This window comes from Synchiropus splendidus, chromosome 12, assembly GCF_027744825.2.
Source record: "Synchiropus splendidus isolate RoL2022-P1 chromosome 12, RoL_Sspl_1.0, whole genome shotgun sequence".
NCBI lineage: Eukaryota > Metazoa > Chordata > Actinopteri > Syngnathiformes > Callionymidae > Synchiropus > Synchiropus splendidus.
In genome coordinates, this window is record NC_071345.1 from 581,335 (window position 1) to 604,673 (window position 23,339).

At 54.7% G+C, this 23,339-nt stretch overlaps 1 protein-coding gene across 3 annotated transcripts in view; it reads right to left on the reverse strand.

Annotated features, from left to right (window-relative positions):
• Positions 1–17,304, reverse strand: part of fam184ab (family with sequence similarity 184 member Ab) — a 60,749-nt gene extending 43,445 nt beyond the window's left edge. For 2 of the 3 annotated variants that reach the window (XM_053880230.1, XM_053880228.1), the window contains exon 1: positions 16,756–17,304. In XM_053880230.1, coding sequence (XP_053736205.1) covers positions 16,756–16,923 — 168 coding nt within the window. In that variant the 5' untranslated portion in view covers positions 16,924–17,304. The remainder of the gene's footprint in view (positions 1–16,755) is intronic. The other variant, XM_053880231.1, reaches the window with a different exon arrangement.
• Positions 17,305–23,339: the final 6,035 nt, after the last annotated feature.

Here is a 23,339-nt window from a genome sequence, read left to right on the forward strand (position 1 = left end):
TGACTCCGCTGCTGCTGACTCCGCTGCTCACCTAGCTCAGTGAAATGAATGATCATTTCTCCGGAAATAAGCTGAGTGTCATGCTCGAACCGGTGGGTGTAGCTAAGCGTTAGCAGGGCCTCAACAGCCCGCTGCTGAGGAACCAGCGCTCTCACTTTCATGAGCCCGGAAAACTCTCCGTGCTCCATCAAGTGCTGGAGCTTGAAATGGCATATTTAATTTTAACGCACATTTTATCATGCATGTGCCGCAGGATGCAAACCTTAAATGACAGCTTGAAAGAAGCTCCACAGCAGACAGCTGCTTCGCGGCTGCTACTGAGTGAGCAGCGAGGAGCAGACGCATCACGACCCGCGGGGCTTCATCAGAGCGCCGGCTGTCACGCCTGATCCATTGTTGTGATCGGCAATGACAGGTAGTGATCGGCATTCACCGGTCACACCGGAATCAGCCGATCACGATCGGTGAGCGGTCGATCAGAGCATCCCTAATGAACAACATCTCCATCCGTTGTCTTTGACGAAGCTATTGTTAGTGTCCGCTGCAAACAGCAGCATGCCTGAAGTGGAGTATCGGTCCCACCCCAACATCTAAGTAGGACCAGCAGCAGGCTGACACGCGAAACACATCCACACCCGGCAGCATTTGGACCGACACACTGAGAGAGAAGATGGAGACCAGAGCAGCAGCGGCCTGTTAACGTTAGTGCGAGGTGACAGTCTGACCGTCCACCGCTTGACCACAATTAGCAATGAGGGTTCTTCTACATCTCCATTACCCAGACAGGAGTTTCAATGGTAAACAACCGTCAGAGGACTCAAGCGAAGGGAGACCGCCAGACTGTAATGGAGGTAAAAACAGACAGCTTTGTGGGTCGACCGATCCCAGAGCAGGTGTGGGCGGTGCTGGAGCTGGGGCACGTGACTCAAAATCTCAATTGCTGATCTAAATAGGACCAGCAGGAGAAAGAATTCCTGGTTTTCCAAGTGGCTGCATATTTCTCTTTTCAGCGCCTCCTGTTTGCTCTGGGACGACACTGCTCTTCCCTCTGAGAGCATCCGGCCACTGAGGGTCCATGCAAAACGCACACCAAGCACTTTTCAAACTCCCCTCGTTCCTCACGCTGCTCCACCGTGAATCCATGCCAGGGCTTTGGCGCTTCAGCCTGCCAGCTCCATCCTGCTTTCTGCCGTGCCACCTTCTGTGTGTCGCTCTCACCAGCAGCCTTTTCGCGCGTCTCTGCCTCCCCTTCGGCTGCTGTGACATGTGTGGTGAGACTGCTGAGGTGGCCTCGCTCTTCACATTCACGCTGTGACCAGTTCAGCTGCTGCATAAAAACATCTGCCCCTCGCGCTCCCTGGTCAAGAAGAAGAATGAACAGATCAAACCCACAATGTAAACTTCACCTGTTAAATATCGGAACGTTGCCTCATCACCTGACTCAGCCACCAATGAGTATCTCTGAGGGCAGCAGCTGACAGCGCATCTCTGGTCTTCAACAACAGAACTGCTCGTCCAAAAAAACCTCCATTAGCATTGGCTTCTGCAGCGGTTAGCTTGAGTTAGCTTTGGTCCGTTAGCCTCGAGGTAGCTCTTGACTTTGGCACGGAGACTTGAGTGTCTTGCTCCGTCTGATCATCTTCTCATCATGTATAAATATACATAGCATCATACTAAAATAAAACGGCTTACATTTCTTTGTTGATTGGCCGATCATGATGACCTGATAAAGGGCCACACTGCCACTGATCAATCGGTGCATCCCCACATGATATGACAAAAAGTTTGCCACTGGGATCGTGATACAACGTGAAACCTCGCTGCACGGGTCACGACAACATAAAGACTCAGCACAGAAGTGACAGGGGCTTCAGCGAGCCCAAGTGAGGTTTGGATTTCTTCCCTGAGAGCTTCTGAGGCTTCTGATGCTCGAGCTCAGGAGAACGAATGAATGAATGAGATCACTTGTTGCCAGATAGAAAAAGAAGGCTCCAAAGCAGCTGTTGAAGCAGAAGCATCAACATCAGTGAAGCAAGAATCCAAAGCTGCTAATTGTTTGTTGGCGTGTGAATATTGCCAATTATTGCGCAGCGAAGCTCTGCTGACAAGGCCCTCGCTGCTCTGCAGAGAGCAACAGCTGCTCATCTATTCTCAGACCTGCTTTCACAGCCAAAGACAAAAACATGCTGAAATCCCTGGGCTTCCGTTTTCCTTGTTTTGAAAGAACAAAGCTGGTGAATCAGCGTCAAACAGGTTCCACCGGAGGACACTGCCTATGCTAGCACACAGGCCATGCGTGTTCGTCTCATGCCGTCGTTGCAGCGTCTGTTGCCGCTTCTGTTCGGAATCAGGTCAGATGAGTCACCAGCAGCTCACAAGTCTCTCGCTCTCTCTGCCACGGCGGGCACCGGTCGCTACCTAAGGGCTCACCCATACGTCTTATGTGTCCGCAGCCTCAGTGAAACGGAGTGTTTATCCTTCATGCAAATCATCACAGACATGGAGTGGATACGGTTCCCATACAACGCCATCACGGGGTCCTGAGCAAGCAGCCCAGCTAACAAACGGCATTCTGAGCATCAATATCACGGACGTGCGCCCGCTTTCTTGGACCTGGCCATAAATACCGGATTGTTTTGACTTGTATTTTTCCTAACTCTTTGAAATGAAATGTCATCTCTTGTTCTTGGTGCCGCCGTCATATAGTAGACATGTCGTCTAACCAATGACTTGGCCAATTGAAAAAATATAGGGCAGAACACTCGGAGAGTGAATATTCCACCGCAGCGGCCCAACTCTCAACAGAGCCAAGATGATGAAAAAGTCAGGCTAAAGTCAGAGTCTGTTCGACTGAGGGTGAATTGACAACAGCAGAATCGTTGAAGCGCCAGCATCAAAGTGACAAAGTTGAGTCTCAGACAGTGAAACAGACGCACCGTGATGGTGAAGTGCTTTGGTCCTTCCGATTGCATTCCGCGCCAGTGGCTCAGAATTGAAAACATGTAGCAGTAATGGCTTCTGCAGAAACAAGTCTGTCGGTGTGGCTCGTGTGTGTGTCGGCGGGTGGGGACCGCTGTCCTGCGGCTGTCCCGCTCTGACCGCCACAGCCACAAGCCCCGACCTGGAGGCCTCACGCAGCGGTGCGCCTTGTTTACGGCCATGAGGAGTTGATCTGAGCTGACCTCGGCTGCCGTGTTTGCTGTGTGTGGACGTGTCCACAGCTGCAGATTGATGAGGAGCACTCCATCACCTGCCAGCCAGCGACTGCAGCAAGCGCACGCGCGGTCGCCAGCCAGAACGCCAAGATTTACCTCCGCTTGGTCAGAAGAGCGACGCTGTAAAACAAAGCGCGGTGGAAGCAGCGCTCTGACTCAGCAGAGGGCGCTTGATAAGGTTGGAGCGGGATCCACCACCGTCCATCAGCAGCAGGGTCAGTCGGCGAGGCAGGAGGACGTGTTGGTGGCCACGGGCGGGTGTCCCCGGGCCAACGCTGAATGGGACTAAATGAAGCGCTGCTCTATTAAAAGGCATAGTGGGTGATTTGGGGAGCCATCTCCAGATCATATCACAAAAGGAGCATTAAGAGCATCATGACTGCAGATCTTTATGGCACTTCTCACCAAGCAGCCCCTGGTGAAGGTGCTCCCTTTCGTGGTTAGGAGCAAGACATCAGCAGTGCCACCACCACACTTTCCTCCTGCTATGACACCAGTGGTCCTCGGGGACTCAACACCTGGCTCCAGCGAAGGCTTCAGTAGAGACTGACCTTTGACCTCTCACTGCATTTGCTCTTCAGAGCCTTCTACAGGTGGCGCAGTACCCACCGCAGCTATGCAGAATAGATGAAAGATTCCTCAGTCACTAGTTCTCTTCCACTGAACACGCACGCTCCAGATTTGAACCCTGAACCTTCTTGCTGAGGCAGCGGTGCTAACCACTGCACCACTGTTCTGCCCACATCTACTGTGCACAGAGATGATGTTGGGAAACATGGCTTCCAAGCGTTAGCATGTGGGCTTAGACGTACGAGTGAGGCAAGCGCCAAGAATAGCTCGGTGCACGCTGCCTCTCTCTTCCATTAGCAGTGGCATCAGTGTCTCTCACACTCGCAGCCTGCAGCCTCTGTTTTGTGTGTGTCGGCGCGCGTCTCTGTGTGATCGCATCATTTCTTACACTTCAGACTCAGTGGGAAGGAGAGCAACCTATTTAGCCAAAACAAGGAGACATTTTGGGAAGCACCAGGCTGCGCCGCATATTTGATGGCTCCGACCGAAGAACCACATGAAGATGATGAGCAGCAACGCTTCAGTCAGGTCCACAAATAGCACAGCATCCGCATCATCTGTGGCTCCAAACATGGGTGAGCTTTAACTGCAGACGTGCAGCTGGAGCTCTATCACGATACCCGTTTTCATGTCACTCGATGTCCATTATTCCCCATATTTCATGTGACCTCACTCCTGCTGTCGGGGGCGGTGTGTTCGACCATAGAGAGGGCGACCAATAACTGTCCCCAAATCAAGGGAACCGTGTGGGACCCGCAGCAGCGCGTGCAGCAGAACCGTCTGCTGACACTCAGAACTCAAGGATGGCGCTTCACTGTGTAGATGAAAAAGTGGAACTGTGGACTGCTCCCAGATTTGGCCACCACTCCCCTTAAATTACAGCCGAGAGTCTGTCCAGTGGATGACTGCACGTGCGACGGGCCGTCGGAATGATGGGGACAGGAAGCTGCGGACTGACAAACAAGCCCACTGATGGAACACCAGCACGAGCTGGGAAAACACTCAGCACAAGTGGTAATAAGCGGCAATTCCACGGATGATTGGACACATGTCGTGTTTACTGCAAAACAAGAAGTGACAAAGAATCTCATTCTACACTCGGACAAGCAGCTTGTACTGCATTTGTACCTCCCGCCGACTCCACTGAGCCGTCTGGACTGATGGGCGGCTGGAGCCGAGGAGGATGCTGTGAAGAGCACACAAGAGCTCAGCGGCGTCACCGTACTGTCACGCATCACCAGGGATGGATCTCAATGCTCTCCGGCGCATCAGCGGCTGGGACCAGGTGAGACTGCAGCACACAGACATGCTCACACCTGAGTCCCTGGGCCAAGCTCACTTAGGCAGAGTGACTCGTTCATGCCCAAACCCAAGTTGTGCAATTCTTCTCTTCCTGTACCTCTGAGCTCCATGGAGAGAAGAGATTTTCTAGCCAAACAAAGGTCATTTCAACAGGAACCGAACACGTCCTTGCACTTGTCGCCTCCGGGACAATCTCGTGCCAGTCTGCGATTATGCAAATACTGCTCAGAGACGGAATACTCCAATGCCATGTAAGCCACATCACCATCTTTATCAGCTGTGAAGGTTGATCGGCTCGCATTAATCTCTTCCACACGAAGCTAACCTCATTTCACAGAGTCCTAATGAAATTACTCTCATTCCACAACCTCCTCATGCTGCCTCGCCACCGTCAAAGCTCAGGCTGAATCTGTCCAGCAACGTCACTCCACGCTGCCAACACTGATCTACACTCCAAACCACGTACGGATGAGGTCAGGAGAGCTGACACTCATCAGACAGACAAACATGACAGGAAAGAGGCAGCCATGTTGGCGAGGGAGGCAGAGACGGTCACATCTCGCCTGCCGCGACACTCACATTTCCGCTGGTCGACGCGGCATGGAAGAGCGACGCCATCAGTTGGCTGTCTGACGCCAGGTCAGTTCAAAACTTTAAACAATTGTTTACAAAAGGAACAGAAAGTCTTTTCATCGGACGAGCCACATGGCGCCGCATGACACTCCTGTGGGAACGGCATGCAGCGTTTGCCGAACAACGCGTGAACATATATAGAAATATACACTTGTTGCAGTCCTTTTTCATGGAAAGGCTATGAAACATTTTCCAAACCAAATCTCTGGTGAAGAATGAAACAGACCAGACAGACAAGACTCAGAATTGTTTTCTTGTTCAACTGTGTGAAAACCATCACCGCCTCACAGCTGATACGACTCTGCGCCTGTCTTGCATCACTATATGAAGGAAGGTGAACAAAAGTGTTGAGGAGGCAGCGTGGAGTCAGGGTGATGATGATTGTTTTAATGAGTCAGGCTCAGTTATCTGAAGGAGAGAGGCCCATCCTCCAGACCCCCAGGCCTTTTCTGCACCATCACTTTGTTACTGTGACAGCTTTTATGATATTTGACCCAATGTGCTTGGTGTTAAGTTCTAAATGACTTTTGTACCAATATATCTTTACTGCGTCTTTTTTCCTTTCTTTACACAGACAGTTATGTTAGTGGACAACATCGATGCTGGTGTGTCGTGGAGGGGAAGGGGCTACGGACGCCTTGTTTCAAAATCAAAATCCTAGCTCAAAGCCTGGTTGGCAGCCCTTCACTGGGCCTGTCTAGGTGACCGGGTGGGCGTGTGCTGAAGACCATTTGGACACTAGAAGGAGAAGAACAACTCCAGAGACTGAAGCATAGCAGAATTCTCTTGAACCTGTCACCTGCCTTCTTTCCGCATGACAACCTCCTGTCTAATCTGCAGAGGAGCACACTCCTGAGCCATCGCACCAGCCCGAGCAACATAGACAACTTAGAGGATCAATTCATCTGCAACGTTCCTGCAGGTCTCTGCAGCGGGTTACTCGTCATCCGCCACCCAGTCAAAGGTAAACCTGTCTGTGTTTTTACAATGTAGAGCTGTTGCACCTTCAAACATGGCCGACAAACTCAACTGTCTCAAGAAGCGTCTCATTCTAACTCCAGGATGTGGAGAGTTTCAATGAAAAACCTGAGGAGCTAAAGTCACCTCCTCCACAGGGTCACCAGGGTCATGACCAGCCCTCTGGAACCTCATTGGTTCAACTACTTGATAGGTTGGAGCAGAAACCTGCACCTGGCGGAAGCTTTGAGTCACGGCTCGTGAGCCTTCATAATCCGTGCCACGGACCTGCACCACCATTGATTCACATATCACAAACCATGACCCGACACACCATGCTCAGTGATCATCTCAGTGATGGCCCAGATGTTCAGGTTGCCACCGAACATCTGATCCAGTTTGCCATCGGGGGACAGCAGAAAAGCCAGCGCGACACATGAGGCGGGGAGCAGAGGAAAGGCAGTGTTATTGATTCCACATAAAGCACCACAGGACGGGGCAGTTTCCAAATGCTGAGTCATGGCGACGCTGTGCGCTCACGTGGAGCCCCTGTGTGTGACGTGACCCGCAGAGTGTCAGCAGACTGAGAGGTCAGATCCTTTTCAATGAGTGACATGCAATAGAGGCCTTTCAAATGTCTGATGAGAAAGGATGAGTGTTGGCTCCACGCTGGCTGCTCTTCCTCAAGTGTCATCACAGATCACAGCTGCAGCAACCTGGTCTTTCCTGCAACTATCACTCCAGATAAGGACAAAAGGAGCACGTCACGAGGCAACAGCTCCAAGACACGTCCCCAGCAAAAGAGCCCTATTTTTCAAGATGCAGACCACAGGTTGACACAGCGGTTTGGTTGGTCCTGCTGTTTCTGGCTCTGAAAAAGGCCCCAATATCCCCGTCGGGATCCGTTTCATCTTATCTGTAATGGGAAGACACAGCGAGCGCTGCCAGAGCCAATCCTTCTGCTGCTGGACGTCCTCTAGCTGGCGGGAAGGACAGACTGATAAACAGAGACAAGGAGAGACAGGAAAGAGAAGAGAAGTAAACAGGCTGCCCGAGACGCTCTCGTGGTGGTTCAGTGGTGTTCTTCACTGTGGTCACCATGGATGAATCGCTTGCCGTCCCATCCACTCCTACAGCCACAGACACCTCAACTAGAGGTGCTACTCTGAGTCTCTCCTGGTTGCATCTTCTTCCTACGGTCACCGTAAAGCTGGTGAGTGCTCCAGACTGTGGTCTCCACACTGACCCGGGTTTCCACACTTGTCCACATGGAACAGATCTCATCGGCGACAGGTGCTGCACGCTGTGGTTCACAGCGTCAACACAGAATTCAAAGGGGGGACTGTGGCGGCTCATTCATCAGTTCAACATGACACAACGGATGTCTCCTCTCTGGTCCACTTTGTTTAGGTCTCCTCAAGTCCAATTATCTGATCCACATTGTCTCATTTTACAAATTAATTCATGGCCACCGGGTCCTGAGAAAAGGAAAAGGTCTTTTTCAGACCATTATTTCTGACCTTTCATGCAAAGCCTTCTGCGCCACAAGCTACTCTCACCTGTGCTGCCTACTGAATGACTTCAACCACCGCCAACCAAACCAAAAGACCACTCCAATACAGTGGAACCTTGGTTTTCCAACGTCCCTGACTTCCAACAAATCGGAGTTCGAATAAAAAATTCAAGATTTTTTTGCTTATGTCCCTGAAAAAAGCTGGAACAAACAGAACGTGCACAGACCGATCAGCTGACCCACGAGGCGCTTTGTTATTGTGTACAACGCAGCCCCTGTGTGCAGACGTGTCCCGTTAGCTCCATTTACTGACTGTTTCTTCTTCATACTGAGGTGTGAAACCTTTCCTGTCTCCACACTGGACCGTGGCAGAGTGTCACAGGGGCGGTGCTGGAGCAGCACTCCAGGGTATGATGTCCTGTTGTGGGCTGGAGCTGGGACAGGGATGAGGCCAGTCTGGGACAGAGCCTGACTTGGTTTAGGACTTTGTCACAGCCAAACTGCACAGAAGCGCACATTCAGAGCTGGACACGCACCGGGCACCTCTTCCCTTCTGGAGAGACGTCACTCACTGGGCAACCCCTCCCACATGCAGCGGCCACACACATAGAGGAACGCAAAAACATAGCACAAGTGAGAAGATCTTGAGAATAAAACAGACTGCAACATTCCCTCCTTTAGCCAGAAATAATTTCAAGAACCATTTGGAAGCGATTAGGCTGTCAGCAGTTTTTTAAGTTCTACATTTACAACCAGCCAGAGGACACAGACGCTCCTCCAACAGTAGTGTGGAACTAAACGGTTTGCGGATGGATGAAGCAAAGAACCAAACAAAATGAATTGCAGCAAGCTTTGAGGCTGATAGAGATGAAGAAGGTATGTTCACTCTAAACACGACTTGGCTACTCACTTTGAGCGGCCGCTGGTTTCCAGCCACCAAAGAGACCGCGCCCCCCATTCCCCGCCTCAGAAAATGCGTTACAGGTGAACAAAAAGGTCTGATTTTTGGCTTTTAGCTGGGAGGGCGTCTTGCCGTCGGCAAACATGAAACAATGGACGTCTGATTCTCCACCGTAGATTGGCCACCAGATTACGCTGGTATATGGTGGCATCTGGCGGCCAAGCTACGGTGGAGAATCAGACGTCCATTGTTTCATGTTTGCAGACGACAAGACGCCCTCCCAGCTAAAAGGCCGGTTCAGATCAGCTAAGATTTTTACCTTCAGTGTTTGGTGTGACTGAAGACGTTGATAGAAACGAACTGAAGCTGAGACCCAGACTTATGATAATTAATGCCCAATGCACTACACTCGCACGGGTTTGACACACCAGTTACACACAATTCAGGAGGTTGTCATCACCTTACAGCAGGCCTGTGCTTAAAGTGGACCAGCTTTGAAGGAGATACTTGAGGAGACAGTTGCGTGTCGCAGTGTCGTTTGTTTGAGTGTGAAAAAGTCAGGCAGGCGCTTGAATCTCCATGAAAAGACCTCTAACCCCGGGTGTGTAATGGGGTCCCTGCTAGTGCCGTCTTCACGCTGCTGCTGAGAAGACAGATTTCCGCCTCCGAAATCATTCTCGGCACGGACAGGATCTGCCAAAACATTCCCATCTGCTCGAACGTCAGACGCAGAGGCTTCTACCTTGTAGTGGTGTTCTGTCAAAATCACGTCATGGAAGTCCAAACGCTCCTGGGAGGAAATGACTGCTGGAGATTTTATGCAAATCTGTTTATTATATAACAGGCCCAACAAATAAAGATCCTTCACCAGCATCACAATGTTTCCAAGTCCACGCCGGACCATTCCTACTGCCTTGTTTTGAGCGCTAATATGCTATTCCTCTGCGAGGCACCGTTGTTGTTGATGGAAACCCTGCTGGAAGGTAACAGCCGAGGACAAGTCGGTCAGACTTTATCAACCTTCCACTGTACACGTCACAACAAGGCGCGTACAGCGCCGCGCTGGCACTCATTGGCCCTGCAGTACAAACAGTGGAACCAACCCTTGATCAACAGCTGTCCACACTGAGGGTTTGGTGGAGGGACATCTGCACGACACAAGCCCAGACTTCTGTCACCTTACCTGAAACAGATGGAACTATAAACCAGCGGATTAGTGGCAGAGGTCAGCGTCATCGGCTCATGAACAAACGCCTATAATCGAAGTAACGAGTGCATGACGATGTGGGAACTGTCTCTGTCACACACACAGCCGTAGGAAGGAGTCAGGGCAGAACGAAAGCGCTACGGTGTGAGCGCCCACATCAACCAGCACCAGGGACTGTGCGGGGCCAGAGGCGCACCACAGCAGAGCACCAGCACTGCCCAGACACGGCAGTCTGGGATGCTGGGTCCACACGGCAGGGTCCATGGGACCTGGGCCAGGCCATCTGAGGACCTCCAAAAGGAAGGCAAACAAGCAGCTCTACTCCAGGTAGGACTGAGAGAGGCCGCCATCTTGGATGTGCCCGGTGGAATCCATTTCTCATCTCATTCCATCTGTTGTTTTAGAGCAAGTGAATGAAAGTGGGAATGGAAAGGTCTGTTGAGAGGAGAGCAAGGTGTTGTCTTGGTGAAGAGCACGAGAAGAGCGTCTGAGGCCTGAACCACTCAGGCAAACAATGTGCTGACATCTCCCTCAGAGCAGCCTTTCGTGCTGCTCCATCATTCAGGGGACTGGACAGAAGATCCACTAACTCCAGCAAAGTGGTGAGGGCAGAGTCTATGATGTCTACAGCAGCCAGAGCAAATACACTGCATACGGCGTAAACAGTGATATCAAACTTGGATGTTTCATTGACAAACATCTGGCGGCCAAAGGATTAACTTCCCGTTCAGTGATGACGCCTGATGTTTGGGTCTGAAGTCTGGCATTAGCAGCAGTCACAGGTCGGAGGAGCCGTCTCATCGTAGCTTTTACAGTCAGCCGAATCCTCCCTGAAACAAGCTCTCTGCTTGTAAATTCAACTGCCTGTTTGCAGACAAACTCCAACTGGAAGTCAGCGACTCCTCAAAAACATTCGCCAAACAAACCAGACGTGGCCGACAATCGGTCACGAGCTGGCGTGGCTGCGAGTCTCGCCGTTTGCCCAAACATCTCAAGTCTCCGTGAGGCGCCTCGGGCACGTCCAGAGGACACATCCAAGGTCAAACACCGAGGCCGACTCATGTGTCTGCGTGGCTCAGTGTCCGGGACAGCGTTCTCCTTATCTGCCTCCCCGTCTCTTCCCGTGCGTGTGTCTCGCTGCAGTGGAAGTCTGCCAACATATGGCGTGTGGAGGCGTATCTTAATGAAATCTGACAAAGAATGGTGACAATCAGTGGAGGTTAATAAGCAGTGCTCCTCGTCGCAGACTCTTGTCAGCTCTCAGATTTCCTCCCGACAAATGTATGTTTAGAGGGCTGAAAGGGATTCTTTCATGTCCAGCACCAACATGCTGAGCCATCAGTCTGCCTGGTCATCGCTGTGAACTGTCCGAGCGTGGCAGCAGGGGAAGGTCACGGGCATGAGGGGCAAGGTCACGGGCATGTGGGGGAAGGTCACGGGCATGCAGGGGGAAGGTCACGGGCATGAGGGGCAAGGTCACGGGCATGCAGGGGGAAGGTCACGGGCATGAGGGGGAAGGTCAGAGATTAGCTCAGGGAGCACCCTCAACACGTCATCTGTCACGGAGTTAAAGAGGATTAACCAGTTTGGTACAACAGACAGAAAGATACAAAAGAATGAATCAGCAAATGAGGTCGACTTCAGCCAGAACACTGTCGTACTTAATCCTGGTTCACAGCGAGTCATGCGGCGACAGATGCATGTCCCACCACCAGAAACCCTGGGGTGTCACGTGCACCCGAGACTCACTGATCCAGTCAAACAAACCGTCTCTGTGGACATTACAGCGTCAATCACATTTTGCCCAAATGTGCGCCTGCTCCGGGCACTTGGGCGTCAGAACTGGAGCAAGGACGAATGACGGTAGGTGGCCAGGCCTCACGAGTCACATGATCCCTTACATAAGAGGGATGGACTGGTGCTCCGCAGGGCAACATATGGCGTCACAGTTCAGGAAAGCCAGTGGACGCAGTGCGATGCTCGGGGCAATGACCTGCTGCCACACGCAGTCCTGCGCTTGATTCCCACACGGTCCTGATGGAAGGCTCCTCCGACGACGGCGGCCAGACAGTTGTCAAGGCACGGCCATGATTTCTCCCAGTCTCACAGTGACTAAGCCTCTGCTGGTAAACACTTGTGCAGGGATTGTTCAGGACTAAAATATGGATGGAATACTGAACACAGATGAAGGTCTTGACTGTAAATGATTCATGTTGGTTGACCCATAAAGGAATTCCAGATGAGTCAAGATATTCATCCTGCCTTGCGCTGTGTTAATCCTGGTTAACGCAGCGCAGTGGAGCGTACCTCCATCTGACTTCTCTCACGCAGCATGCCATTATAAATATTACATCACACATGGAGGATCAGCTAGAACATCACATCCTTGCTCTCCAGGAGGCGGCGCTCGTACTCTCCAAGCCTGGTGGTGCTGCTTCGACCACCTGCTCTCTGGCGCTGGTGGCTATCGCAGGTCAGCGCACTTCCACCACGCACTACTGTGCACAGGCATTTCAATCCGACACACTCGCACGTTTGTGCACGTCTTGCCTCGCACACGTGCACAGACAACTCACGCCGTAGCGTGTTAGAAGGAGGTCGTTCAATCTTCAATCGGCACAAAAGAACGATTGACGATGTTCGGATGATGAATGCAGCAAGAAAACATCAATAACCTCGGACCTGGAAGATAAAGCGCATGATGAGGTCACGCTATGGTGTAATCCGCCACCAAACCTTTCCATCCATCATCGTACAGCAGTGTACTCGCCGCAGTAAAACTCCACAGGTGCACGTGAGTATCTTTCTAGTGAATTCTTGCATTGATTTTGACTCCGATGACACCATGACCTTCATACTTGACGTGATTTAGCGTTTGTTTTGCTGCCGTCCAGTGGTCATAAGGTGAAATGGTGCTGGTTCATGAAGACAGAGAGTTGGCGCAGCTGCATGTACAGTGAACCCAAGTACTAGAGTAGTGAATATCTGACAATATATTTGGAATCCAACAGACGAAGAAGAGGAAGAAGACCAAACTGACTCGATGTGTCAAATGTGTGCGGTCAGAAAAGAGGAGAGACATGACTTTTTCACTGAGAATGGGACCGTCCCGCGGCCCCCTCCCATTCGCACACGGCCACAACACTGATGAAGCGCTCACGTCGCTGAAGCAGAGGCTCCGCTGCGAGCATCAACTTCATCCATCATCATCGAGTTAAAAGCCAAAAGATGGTGGAACTGTCACAAGGAACCGGATGAATTGGAACCTTGACTGGATGAGCAAACTAGCAAGTGCTGCTGCTCCCGCCGGTGGCCACACATGGCATCTGCTCCACAGCTCAGCACAACAGAGTTGGTTTCCAGACACCACACGGTCTTCCACTCTTTCAGCATCCCTCACTCACTGCCAGACGTTGTGCGTCGCTCTCAGGTGGAGTGCTGACTTCAAACGCTGAAGTCAGTCAGTCAGGCGTCGCTGATGAAACACACACGTGTTCTAATCTCCCTGCCATGCCAAGACTCACTTCCTCAGGAGTCTGACAGCTTCCCACTTCAGTCCCCACTGTGGTAAAAGCCTCGTGACCTACATGCACCCGCGCGTTCCCGATTCATCAGAAATGTGCCAAAACCTTACATCACTATTGACGGAGGCTCAGGAAAAAAACATCTCTGCCGAGTCCGATGTACACAATCAAGTGCAGAGCAGCTGCGTGGGACTTTACATTTCCGCCAGACGAATGAAATAAGAGCGGCAGCAAACAAGCGCCGCATCACAAATGATGAATTTCAAAGCCTCGAGGGGATTGCAATCGATGAGCATCTCACTGACTTAGCAGATGCATATTGAGCCGTCGGGATGCCAGAATCCATCCGGACGCAGCTAAATGCCGAATAAAAAAGCCCCAGGACCAAGGCCTTGGCTCCGGCGCAGCGCTCAGGACGTCTGTTGGGAGCCACACACCAGCACCATCCCCAAAACAACTGACCCGCGGTTTGATCACCGACACTGAATCCTGATGCCATCCCTCCGCTGGACTCGGGAGAGACTGGGAGCAGAAGCGCCCGTCCTCCCCCTCGGGCGAAGCCAGGTGAGGAGTAGAGCCCATCCCTGCACTCACGCTCATTCACACCAATCACTCATGCAGCTGTGAAGGAGAAAAGGCCCGGGCAACTGGGGCCGGGGCTAAATGCAAGGGGTGTCTGAAGACTCCATTGAATTCCAGCGCTGACAACCAAATGAGTGATTTGATAAGAGAAAGGCGACAGCAGCCCCAGCCCCACTGACTGGGCTCAACACGCCACGTCACTCTCAGGTGCCACCTCGCCACATCTCAGGACATAAGCTGTGGGACATGCCACATCACTGAGTCAGGCCATCTCAATGGAAGCGCGGACGACATCTTGATGCCTCCTCAGACACAGCGGGCCGGACGGGTCACGCGGAACAGGACGTGTCAGGAAACTGCTGAGAGTGCTTCTGTGCTCCCTATTTATTCCCATACACACTGGACAGCGGGAGGAAAAGGCCGCCGGCGTTATTAGACAAATAAGATCCAGGGCTGGGACCTGGCGCCACATGCATGGGAGCCGATGCTCGTGTGTTCGCGGTGACGGGGTTGTCGGGAACATTTAAAGATAAAGGTCAGGCTTGTGATGGATGCAGTGCCATGACTTCCTAGCACCAAGCGTTCAAAGGTTTTGAAGGCGAGCCAGACCTAAAGGGCATTTATGGGCGGTGACCCTGGAGGATCTGATCCCAGGTGGACTACAGAGTACAAAGGGGACTTGCCAAGCTGCAACCAACAAGGCCAGGAAAACCGATGGTCAGCACATGACAGAAGCCACCGAGCCGTCTGTCTCAAACGCTGGCAGCTAGCGAGTGGTGGCGGGGCGTGGCCCTCAGAGAGGCCGACTGTCAAGGCGCACAGGTGGAGCCGACAACCAGAAGCACTCCACAACAATATGGCTGTCAAGCAACTGGAGGTGGGCGTTCCAACATGACTGGAGTGGAGCGCCAAAAACCGGACGCACCTTCCAAGTCTCAAATGAATAGAAAGACAACAATCTCCCGCTCAACTATTGGGGACCTATCTGAGCACAAAGCTCTCTGCTCGCTCTCCAACTAGATCTCAATTGTACTCAGATCTTTGAAGGTCACTACCTTGTTAGGCTTTTGGTGCAGGACGCAGAGGGGGACCAGCTCTTCCGGTCACCATGAAGCGCTCCCTCACGGTCGGCCAACAGGACTCGGCCTTCTAAGGCACAGCGTTAAGGAAGACCACGAGAGATGTACGATGTGCTCTGTCGTCCATCAGGATCAGAGTCCCAACGTGCTGCCCAGGCCATTTGACGCCGTGACCCCACACTTGCTGAGCAGTACAGAAGACCTTGGGGCTGGGCCATCTGACGGCGCCCTCCATCCTGGACTATGCCAAACCAAGCCCAGGTGTCAGAACGCAGAGCAGAGCCTTCAAATGGCCACGAGGAAGTGTGTCTCGGGGAGCATCAGAATGATGACCAAGTGACAGGGTTGGAAGTTCACTTCAGCTGGCCAGAGAACATGCTGGCGCTGAGGAATACACGCACGGCATAAGAACATGCTGCATCGGACTGCACGCTGAAGAGGCGGCACTTCCACACTCTTGGAACACACAGCAGAGACGCTCCTGACATTTGCAGAAGACCATGATGACATGAGAAGCCAAATGCCACCGAGGCTCGAGATGATGAACGACTGGGAGGATAAATGTGGGGCTGGACGACTGGGACGTGATGGATTCACGGGCTGAGCCAGAGCACAAGTCCACACGCGTCTGCACCAACTCCAGGCTCGGTTCGCTCTGGTGTGGTGTGGAAAACACGCCGACTCCAACCTGTTCTCAGTCCACATGAGACAAGAGAAAAGACAGTGGCAGTAGCCACTGAAGTTCTCATGAAGAAGCGAAACCGTCCATGGGACACTGGGGCTGAACCATCCCTTCACTTCTCACTGATGATTCACTGGAGGTCACGGAACATCTCCGCGTCTCTCATCCCAGGCAGCTGGACTGAAGCGAGTGGAGGGAACGACAACAGGGGCCACTGTCATGTAACATGGACAGGACACCCACCACTCGCACCGTCATCTCCAGCTGCCATGTGGCGTGTCTCTCTGCGGAGCGGACGCAACCATAAGACGTGCCTTTTCATTCGGTGACCCGAGACACCAGCGGTGGCTCCGCTCTTGTGAGGACCCGTGACAAATCGCTGACGTGCCATTGCAGATTCCGAACGACCCACAAACGAGAGGCGAGAACGCGCTACACTCTGAGTCAACGCCGAACCACGGAGAATTGTCCGCACTCTCGGATGACATCGCTCTTCTTGTCATACAGTGAGGCGCGCCACCGCGAATGAGCGTGGCGGTGCTAAACGGGCAGGTTTCCCGGCGGAGTCTGGCCGGCCAGCGGCCTCCTACCTTGGTCAGCTGGGCGATCTTCTTGCTCATCTTCAGGTGCAGGTCCTGCGAGTATTCCAGGGCCAGGCCCGGCGGGAAGGTGGGCGCGGGTGAGCTGAACCTGGCCGGCCCGGCGGCGGGGCAGTAGTGCGGCTGCCAGCCCGAGCCCGAGCCCGAGCCCGTCGCCATCTTCACGGCGACGCTGGCGCGCGGAGCTTCGACGGAGAGAGAGCGGCTGGGAGAGAAGCGGCGTCGCGGCTAGCGGGAATCAAACGCTGCTCGCGCGGCTCATGCTGTGCGGCTCCGGGGGGCGGCGGCTGGGTTAGGCTCCGGCGGCTGCGAGCATGTCGCCGCGGCCGTCGGTGGCGCTGCGGGTCGCGGCTGCCGTCAGCTGGTCCCGACTTCAGTCAACGGACGCCGCAGAGAGCGAGGGGCTGGTCGGCGCCTTGCGGCTTCATCGAGCAGCGTGTGGAGACTGGAGGTGCGCGCGCGGCGGCTGCGCCTCTGTTGCCATGGATCACCTCAACACGCAGGCGGGCTGGGAGTCGCGCTGCGTTCACGGACCGTGGGACACCAGGAGGCGGCGGTCGCTCACCGCCGGGGCGCTCGGGACACTTGCGGCATGGTTTCCGGTGTGGACCGTAGGTTCCACTTGGTGACGTCATGTCCGCTGACCACGCCACACATTGGAGGCTTCCATGGTCCGGACTGGTCAGTTGACCATCTGACCCTCTGAACCCTCAATACGTGCCTCAACCTTTGACAGGATCCCAGCCTGGATGTTTCCAGCCTGGCACCTGACTAACCCCAGTGTCGAAGAGCACAGCACCTCATGGATGACACACGCACACACAGGTTAGGTTTCACAGCCAAAACTCCCGTGAAACCCTCTGTGAAAATTAGGGGGATCTGGAAGAGCAGCAGACCACGGTCAGCTCTGAACTGCCTGGATTCTGGACAGGTATTCATCAGGCTTGGATCGGCCTCAGTGTCATGGAGCTGCTGCTCACTCTCACATGCCACTCCTGCTGCGTCCTGACTCTCACATGCCACTCCTGCTGCGTCCTGACTCTCACATGCCACTCCTGCCGCGTCCTGACTCTCACATGCCACTCCTGCTGCGTCCTGACTCTCACATGCCACTCCTGCTGCGTCCTGACTCCCACATGCCACTCCTGACTCCTCCTGACTCTCACATGCCACTCCTGCTGCGTCCTGACTCCCACATGCCACTCCTGACTCCTCCTGACTCTCACATGCCACTCCTGCTGCGTCCTGACTCCCACATGCCACTCCTGACTCCTCCTGACTCTCACATGCCACTCCTGCCACGTCCTGACTCTCACATGCCACTCCTGCTGCGTCCTGACTCCCACATGCCACTCCTGACTCCTCCTGACTCTCACATGCCACTCCTGCTGCGTCCTGACTCTCACATGCCACTCCTGCTGCGTCCTGACTCTCACATGCCACTCCTGACTCCTCCTGACTCTCACATGCCACTCCTGACTCCTCCTGACTCTCACATGCCACTCCTGACTCCTCCTGACTCTCACATGCCACTCCTGCCGCCTCCTGACTCTCACATGCCACTCCTGACTCCTCCTGACTCTCACATGCCACTCCTGCTGCGTCCTGACTCTCACATGCCACTCCTGCTGCGTCCTGACTCTCACATGCCACTCCTGCTGCGTCCTGACTCTCACATGCCACTCCTGCTGCGTCCTGACTCTCACATGCCACTCCTGCCGCGTCCTGACTCTCACATGCCACTCCTGCCACGTCCTGACTCTCACATGCCACTCCTGCTGCGTCCTGACTCCCACATGCCACTCCTGACTCCTCCTGACTCTCACATGCCACTCCTGCTGCGTCCTGACTCCCACATGCCACTCCTGACTCCTCCTGACTCTCACATGCCACTCCTGCTGCGTCCTGACTCTCACATGCCACTCCTGCTGCGTCCTGACTCTCACATGCCACTCCTGCTGCGTCCTGACTCTCACATGCCACTCCTGACTCCTCCTGACTCTCACATGCCACTCCTGACTCCTCCTGACTCTCACATGCCACTCCTGCCGCCTCCTGACTCTCACATGCCACTCCTGACTCCTCCTGACTCTCACATGCCACTCCTGCTGCGTCCTGACTCTCACATGCCACTCCTGCTGCGTCCTGACTCTCACATGCCACTCCTGCTGCGTCCTGACTCTCACATGCCACTCCTGCTGCGTCCTGACTCTCACATGCCACTCCTGCCACGTCCTGACTCTCACATGCCACTCCTGCCGCGTCCTGACTCTCACATGCCACTCCTGCTGCGTCCTGACTCCCACATGCCACTCCTGCTGCGTCCTGACTCTCACATGCCACTCCTGCTGCGTCCTGACTCTCACATGCCACTCCTGCCACGTCCTGACTCTCACATGCCACTCCTGCCGCGTCCTGACTCCCACATGCCACTCCTGCCACGTCCTGACTCTCACATGCCACTCCTGCTGCGTCCTGACTCTCACATGCCACTCCTGCTGCGTCCTGACTCTCACATGCCACTCCTGCCGCGTCCTGACTCTCACATGCCACTCCTGCCGCGTCCTGACTCTCACATGCCACTCCTGCTGCGTCCTGACTCTCACATGCCACTCCTGCTGCGTCCTGACTCCCACATGCCACTCCTGACTCCTCCTGACTCTCACATGCCACTCCTGCTGCGTCCTGACTCCCACATGCCACTCCTGACTCCTCCTGACTCTCGCATGCCACTCCTGCTGCGTCCTGACTCTCACATGCCACTCCTGCTGCGTCCTGACTCTCACATGCCACTCCTGCTGCGTCCTGACTCTCACATGCCACTCCTGCCGCGTCCTGACTCTCACATGCCACTCCTGCCACGTCCTGACTCTCACATGCCACTCCTGCTGCGTCCTGACTCTCACATGCCACTCCTGCTGCGTCCTGACTCCCACATGCCACTCCTGACTCCTCCTGACTCTCACATGCCACTCCTGCTGCGTCCTGACTCCCACATGCCACTCCTGACTCCTCCTGACTCTCACATGCCACTCCTGCTGCGTCCTGACTCTCACATGCCACTCCTGCTGCGTCCTGACTCTCACATGCCACTCCTGCTGCGTCCTGACTCTCACATGCCACTCCTGACTCCTCCTGACTCTCACATGCCACTCCTGACTCCTCCTGACTCTCACATGCCACTCCTGCCGCCTCCTGACTCTCACATGCCACTCCTGACTCCTCCTGACTCTCACATGCCACTCCTGCTGCGTCCTGACTCTCACATGCCACTCCTGCTGCGTCCTGACTCTCACATGCCACTCCTGCTGCGTCCTGACTCTCACATGCCACTCCTGCCACGTCCTGACTCTCACATGCCACTCCTGCCACGTCCTGACTCTCACATGCCACTCCTGCTGCGTCCTGACTCTCACATGCCACTCCTGCTGCGTCCTGACTCCCACATGCCACTCCTGCTGCGTCCTGACTCTCACATGCCACTCCTGCTGCGTCCTGACTCTCACATGCCACTCCTGCCGCGTCCTGACTCTCACATGCCACTCCTGCTGCGTCCTGACTCTCACATGCCACTCCTGCCACGTCCTGACTCTCACATGCCACTCCTGCCACGTCCTGACTCTCACATGCCACTCCTGCTGCGTCCTGACTCTCACATGCCACTCCTGCTGCGTCCTGACTCTCACATGCCACTCCTGCTGCGTCCTGACTCTCACATGCCACTCCTGCCACGTCCTGACTCTCACATGCCACTCCTGCCACGTCCTGACTCTCACATGCCACTCCTGCTGCGTCCTGACTCTCACATGCCACTCCTGCTGCGTCCTGACTCTCACATGCCACTCCTGCTGCGTCCTGACTCCCACATGCCACTCCTGACTCCTCCTGACTCTCACATGCCACTCCTGCCGCCTCCTGACTCTCACATGCCACTCCTGACTCCTCCTGACTCCCACATGCCACTCCTGACTCCTCCTGACTCTCACATGCCACTCCTGCTGCGTCCTGACTCCCACATGCCACTCCTGACTCCTCCTGACTCTCACATGCCACTCCTGCTGCGTCCTGACTCTCACATGCCACTCCTGCTGCGTCCTGACTCTCACATGCCACTCCTGCCACGTCCTGACTCTCACATGCCACTCCTGCTGCGTCCTGACTCTCACATGCCACTCCTGCCACGTCCTGACTCTCACATGCCACTCCTGCCACGTCCTGACTCTCACATGCCACTCCTGCTGCGTCCTGACTCTCACATGCCACTCCTGCTGCGTCCTGACTCTCACATGCCACTCCTGCTGCGTCCTGACTCCCACATGCCACTCTTGACTCCTCCTGACTCTCACATGCCACTCCTGCCGCCTCCTGACTCTCACATGCCACTCCTGACTCCTCCTGACTCTCACATGCCACTCCTGCTGCGTCCTGACTCTCACATGCCACTCCTGCTGCGTCCTGACTCTCACATGCCACTCCTGCTGCGTCCTGACTCTCACATGCCACTCCTGACTCCTCCTGACTCTCACATGCCACTCCTGCTGCGTCCTGACTCCCACATGCCACTCCTGACTCCTCCTGACTCTCACATGCCACTCCTGACTCCTCCTGACTCTCACATGCCACTCCTGCCACGTCCTGACTCCTCCTGACTCTCACATGCCACTCCTGCCACGTCCTGACTCTCACATGCCACTCCTGCTGCGTCCTGACTCTCACATGCCACTCCTGCCACGTCCTGACTCTCACATGCCACTCCTGCCACGTCCTGACTCTCACATGCCACTCCTGCTGCGTCCTGACTCTCACATGCCACTCCTGCTGCGTCCTGACTCTCACATGCCACTCCTGCTGCGTCCTGACTATCACATGCCACTCCTGCTGCGTCCTGACTCTCACATGCCACTCCTGCTGCGTCCTGACTCTCACATGCCACTCCTGCCGCGTCCTGACTCTCACATGCCACTCCTGCCACGTCCTGACTCTCACATGCCACTCCTGCTGCGTCCTGACTCTCACATGCCACTCCTGCTGCGTCCTGACTCCCACATGCCACTCCTGACTCCTCCTGACTCTCACATGCCACTCCTGCTGCGTCCTGACTCCCACATGCCACTCCTGACTCCTCCTGACTCTCACATGCCACTCCTGCTGCGTCCTGACTCTCACATGCCACTCCTGCTGCGTCCTGACTCTCACATGCCACTCCTGCTGCGTCCTGACTCTCACATGCCACTCCTGACTCCTCCTGACTCTCACATGCCACTCCTGACTCCTCCTGACTCTCACATGCCACTCCTGCCGCCTCCTGACTCTCACATGCCACTCCTGACTCCTCCTGACTCTCACATGCCACTCCTGCTGCGTCCTGACTCTCACATGCCACTCCTGCTGCGTCCTGACTCTCACATGCCACTCCTGCTGCGTCCTGACTCTCACATGCCACTCCTGACTCCTCCTGACTCTCACATGCCACTCCTGCTGCGTCCTGACTCCCACATGCCACTCCTGACTCCTCCTGACTCTCACATGCCACTCCTGACTCCTCCTGACTCTCACATGCCACTCCTGCCACGTCCTGACTCCTCCTGACTCTCACATGCCACTCCTGCCACGTCCTGACTCTCACATGCCACTCCTGCTGCGTCCTGACTCTCACATGCCACTCCTGCCACGTCCTGACTCTCACATGCCACTCCTGCCACGTCCTGACTCTCACATGCCACTCCTGCTGCGTCCTGACTCTCACATGCCACTCCTGCTGCGTCCTGACTCTCACATGCCACTCCTGCTGCGTCCTGACTCCCACATGCCACTCTTGACTCCTCCTGACTCTCACATGCCACTCCTGCCGCCTCCTGACTCTCACATGCCACTCCTGACTCCTCCTGACTCTCACATGCCACTCCTGCTGCGTCCTGACTCTCACATGCCACTCCTGCTGCGTCCTGACTCTCACATGCCACTCCTGCTGCGTCCTGACTCTCACATGCCACTCCTGCTGCGTCCTGACTCCCACATGCCACTCTTGACTCCTCCTGACTCTCACATGCCACTCCTGACTCCTCCTGACTCTCACATGCCACTCCTGCTGCGTCCTGACTCTCACATGCCACTCCTGCTGCGTCCTGACTCTCACATGCCACTCCTGCTGCGTCCTGACTCTCACATGCCACTCCTGACTCCTCCTGACTCTCACATGCCACTCCTGCTGCGTCCTGACTCCCACATGCCACTCCTGACTCCTCCTGACTCTCACATGCCACTCCTGACTCCTCCTGACTCTCACATGCCACTCCTGCCACGTCCTGACTCCTCCTGACTCTCACATGCCACTCCTGCCACGTCCTGACTCTCACATGCCACTCCTGCTGCGTCCTGACTCTCACATGCCACTCCTGCCACGTCCTGACTCTCACATGCCACTCCTGCCACGTCCTGACTCTCACATGCCACTCCTGCTGCGTCCTGACTCTCACATGCCACTCCTGCTGCGTCCTGACTCTCACATGCCACTCCTGCTGCGTCCTGACTCCCACATGCCACTCTTGACTCCTCCTGACTCTCACATGCCACTC